The sequence below is a fragment of the Aspergillus homomorphus genome (assembly GCF_003184865.1).
Source record: "Aspergillus homomorphus CBS 101889 unplaced genomic scaffold BO97scaffold_106, whole genome shotgun sequence".
NCBI lineage: Eukaryota > Fungi > Ascomycota > Eurotiomycetes > Eurotiales > Aspergillaceae > Aspergillus > Aspergillus homomorphus.
Window position 1 is genome coordinate 17,392 of NW_020291992.1, and position 4,853 is coordinate 22,244.

A 4,853-nucleotide genomic window follows, 5' to 3' on the forward strand; every position below is an offset into this window, starting at 1 on the left:
AGATAAAATTACGACCAAGCGGTGCGGGGTAAATGGTGTTACTTTGTTCTCGAGTGGCCAATAGCGTGGTGGAATACTTTTGACCAAACGCATTCTATTCCGTCGCTTGGTAGGAAACTTTTCATGGTCACGAGTAACATCTCCAAATATTTTCCTCTCCAGGGCGTCCCTGTATGTTTGACTAGTTATGTTTTTATTTGTGCTTTTGTATATTAGGAATTTTGAGGAAAAGCGAGTAGCTGGAGATCCAGCCGAAGCGGATATAAGTCGGCTAAAATCCGGATTTCATTTGTCTAATCACGTATCACTGATATCACGAGAAATCCGCAATTACTTATAATTAAAGGGAACCCTACCCTCCAACCAATGACTGACTGCGACTTATTCATGTCTCATAAGTACATGTAAGTGGACTTGGAAACCAAGAGGTATAACGTAATCGGTAAGCGAGTGGCGCGTGTAAGCGGGCGGCGCGCCCACCACCAAAACAGTCACCCTCGTTAACTTGAAGCTATTAAATCATCAATAAAACCACCAAAAATGCCTGTATCGCCAAAAAATGCGGTGGAACAAGAGGGCAGGCTCGCCTTGGCAATTGAGGCTTTTAAAAAGCAAGAAATTCTCTCTGTACGCAAAACAGCGAGGGTTTTTGCAGTTTCGGAGACAACTCTTCGCAGACGCTTGAATGGAGTCAAATCTCGAGCTGATACACGCGCCAATTCATATAAATTGACTCCTGCAGAGGAGGAATCGTTGGAACAGTGGATTCTCTCCATGGATAAGCGAGGAATTCCTCCCAGGCCTATACATGTTCGTTCTATGGCCGAAATCTTGATCCAAAAGCGCGGCGCTGCTGCTACAACGAAAATCGGCCATAAATGGGTGTATAACTTTGTCAATCGGCATGATTCCTTAAAATCGCGATTCTCACGTCGATATAATTATAAGAGGGCTCGCTGCGAGGATCCAGTGATTCTTCGCGAGTGGTTTGACCGCGTTCAGGCTGCTATATCGGAGTACGGAATCACTGATCAAGATATCTATAACTTTGATGAAACTGGCTTCGCCATGGGCCTGGTTGCAGCCGCGCGAGTTATCACGAGATCTGACTGCGTGGGCAAGCCGTTCCTTATACAGCCTGGAGATCGCGAATGGGTGACGTCAATTGAGTGTATTAACGCCTCAGGCTGGGTCCTGCCTCCGTACTTGATTCTTAAGGGGAAGGTCTATATAGAGGCCTGGTATCAGGGCAAGGTGCCTTCTACATGGAGAATTAACCTCTCACCGAACGGCTGGACCAGTAACGAAATCGGATTACACTGGCTTCAAGAACACTTTATTCCTTTAACGAAGCCGCAGAGGGTCGGCCGATATAGCCTCTTGATTCTCGATGGGCATGACTCCCATTTAACGCCTCGTTTTGATAAGATTTGTAGCCAAAATGGTGTTGTTCCTATCTGCATGCCTCCGCACTCCTCGCATCTCTGTCAACCGTTGGATGTTGCCTGTTTCTCACCGTTAAAACGGGCGTATGGAGGCTTGATTGAGAACTTAGTCCGAGCGGGTGTTCACCATGTTGACAAGGCTGATTTCCTTGATACGTATCCAGACGCCCGTTCCCTTGCCTTCAAAGCCTCAACGATTCAAAGTGCTTTTCGTGCTTCCGGCTTGGTGCCTTTCCAGCCTCAGGAAGTGCTTGGGCAGCTTGTACACTGCCTCCGCGAGGCCACCCCAGTTAGCCGGCCAAGCACCGCGTCAACCGTGCCAAGAACGCCTATGAACGTGAGGCAATTGAGGAAACATGAAACTACGATCGAGAGATTACTTCGTGAATGTATACCGAGCCCGTCAACACCAATGAAATCAGCTTTGACGTATATAGTCAAGGGCTGTGAGATCGCGTTCGGCCGGGCGGCCCTGCTCGAGCATGAAAATCACCAATTACGGGCTACGAAGGAACGCCAAGAGAAAAAGAGGAAACGAAGTCATCGCCAGATGCCTGACCTACACGGCTTCACCGTTAACGAGGCAATTGAAGTTTTCCAGCAGGCTGGTGAGGCTGTTGAAGCACCCGGGATCGAGATGCCTCAGCAGGAAGCCGGCGAGGAACCACCTCGCCGCCGCGCGCCACCGCGGTGTTCGGACTGTAATCAAATCGGCCATAAACGTACGAGGTGCCCTGCGAAAGATCAACACCAAGAAAACGCGATTTTAACGGTGTAAATACGTTGATTTTTGGCTTCAAAAATGTATGTAAACCAGAATGCTTGGCAAGGTGCGCCGCCCGCTTACCGATTACGTTAACTGTTCAGGGTGGTTATGTCATCGCATTCGGAGTGGATCTCGCCGGTCCAAGTGGTTTACCGATACAACGTAACGTGAAATCTGGTTGAGATGCTTGTGGTAGTCATATCTAACACCAACAGGTTAACGGTGTAAAATAGTAAAGGAAAATTGAAAGGCAGGTCAGTCATACCCCACAAATCTCAACAGACAAACGAATTTCTCCGTACCTGATATTCTGTTTCAATGTTGAATTGATGTGCTTACCGTACGGTACTGTGGCCGTTAAAGTGGGTAATTTTTGTGAAGACCAATCACATCAGATGAGTGACAGTTTGCTGTTATCGTCCAATCATAACAAAGCAATGACATACTGGCATTGCTCTAGATTTGTGATTCGTCAGGACGAAAATGTAGCAATCCCCCATCAGAATTTCGACCAGTCATAATGTCCGAGTGACATTGATTGCCATCAATCGGTAGACCCAGGGGTATGCCAGTCAAAACGATCTTCAAAGACGACATCCTGTCGGCCTCAATACAAAGCAGGCCGCCAGCTGCCAGTCCAGATTTGCTAAGTGCCACAAACCTAAACTCTTCGTTGATATGACGAGACAATGATTTCGACTCTAGCATTGTAGGCTCTATTCCAGGTGAGATTTTGCATGCACTTGAAAGCCCCCGTCAAACACTATTGTGTTGTGGGCCAACACTCCGAGTCATAGATAAGAATGTTCTAGATCAACATTGAATGTGTTCCTTTGTAAAGTCAACACGTGGTACATAAACTCAAAACAGCCTCCTTTTGTCTCTCTTGCTTATAGGAAGGCATCCCCACTTTTTCTACATAACATATCCTAGAGGCATTCACTCTTCACACCCGCCAAGTACTTCGATTGTGATAATCTCACCCCTCCCGAGGTCACTGGCACGTTCAGGAAGATATTTCACAACGACCTTCCACCGATCACTCAAAAGACATACACGATGGCCAATAAGCCCAGCGTCTTATTGTCTGCGTCCACAATGCCGGTCGCTCCCAAATGGCCGCTGGCTACCTAAGCCACCTCGCCGGCAACACCATTGAAGTCCGTTCCGCCGGATCGGCCCCAGTCGACTCCATCAACGCCGTCGTCGTCGAGGCAATGCTCGAAGAAGGTATCGACATCAGCGACCAAAAACCGAAGATTCTAACCACCGATGCTATTCAAGCCAGCGACGTTGTCATCACTATGGGCTGTGGCGATGCCTGCCCCCTCTTCCCTGGAAAGCGCTATCTCGACTGGAAACTTGACAACCCTGCCGGCGAAGGCTTAGATGCCGTGCGGACTATCCGTCGAAAAATTCGTCAGCGCATCGAAGTCTTATTGCTGAACTTCGGTCTTCGAGCTGACGGCACTTGAAGAGGATACACAGAGGCCCGTAGTTGTGAACCGCGCTACTCAATGTAGTCCTATGCTGACACGGCTGCTATTAGTGGTTTGCTGAGGATGCTGGGAAGCTGGGCAGCTGCAGTGGCCGTTTGCCAGCTTCTTGTTCTGTAGTCTGTACCCCCGAGTCATATTTGTACAATGATTAATTGAAAACATACATCTCTACATATTCCACTGTTCGGGGGCAACTAGTACATGACCACCAGATGTGGAGTAGACCTCGTAGTGAACCACGCCAGACACAGTTTGATCCAGTTCGGAACCGCCAAGACTCGGTTCAGCAAACCAGCGCAAACATAGGAAATCCCCGTGATATTCGTACGAGTTGCGTTGTTTGCGGCCCCGCGGCCGCTATAGGGGATATGTGTATGTAATGGGGAGGTAGCAGATTGAAATTCAACTGGTGTAAATGATTAGTTGCCAAGAAGACACTCTCCGGGTACGAGAACATTGACGCGGGGCATTGAGGTAGCAATGTCTGGCTATGACAGGTAACAAACACGTGTCTAACTTAAATATTTATCCGGAATATAACGCTTTGTATTGGCACGAAATCGGGAACTTGATACGTTGGGAAGGAAAAGGAGACATTGTGGAAAGCGTGACGCGATAACACAAAACAAGCGATATGCAGAGTACAAACAGAACAAACAGGCATCACAATATGTGTGATGGCCGGCCATCAGACATGCCAAGCCTCCACCCAACATGAACCATTGCTGGAGCATCACAACTGTTCAAGCCATTCACGAATGTCATTCACAAAACGACGGGCAACACCGACTTTCACCCCATTCCTAATTAAAAACTCCGGATCCTTATCCTCATGAATCTGCCTGAGATCTAGTCCGTTTGTTAACGCTAAATCACAGGCCTTCTCGATATCGTCCTTAAGCGCGTGAGAGTCGACTCTTGACTGCTGCCAGCAACTGTACTCTTTCACTGCTGTATCTAATGGAAGAGCCGGGATCAGAAGTATGTCGACCATGTCTGGATTCGAATGTGGCAACGTAGGTGGGGTATCAGCTGGGGTGGCGAGCGCTGGAGGCTGAGGGGAGTGTGGCAGAAAATTGATATTGATTGGGAGACCTGATCCTTGGGACTGCGGGCTTTTTGACATTTTATGTTGTCTTTCTT

The 4,853-nt window shown here is 48.2% G+C and overlaps 1 protein-coding gene across 1 annotated transcript; it reads left to right on the forward strand.

The window, feature by feature from the left end:
* The first annotated feature begins 3,235 nt into the window (after window positions 1–3,235).
* On the forward strand, window positions 3,236–3,839 carry BO97DRAFT_23766 (arsenate reductase ArsC). The gene is made up of 2 exons (XM_025690758.1): window positions 3,236–3,701; window positions 3,761–3,839. The coding sequence occupies exon 1, from the start codon at window positions 3,327–3,329 to the stop codon at window positions 3,684–3,686; it is 360 nt and encodes a 119-aa protein (XP_025545746.1). The 5' UTR covers window positions 3,236–3,326; the 3' UTR covers window positions 3,687–3,701; window positions 3,761–3,839.
* Window positions 3,840–4,853: the final 1,014 nt, after the last annotated feature.

Excerpts from the sequence above, each read along its gene's own strand:
- BO97DRAFT_23766 (XM_025690758.1), top strand. The coding sequence starts at position 3,327 with ATGGCCGCTGGCTACCTAAGCCACCTCGCCGGCAACACCATTGAAGTC.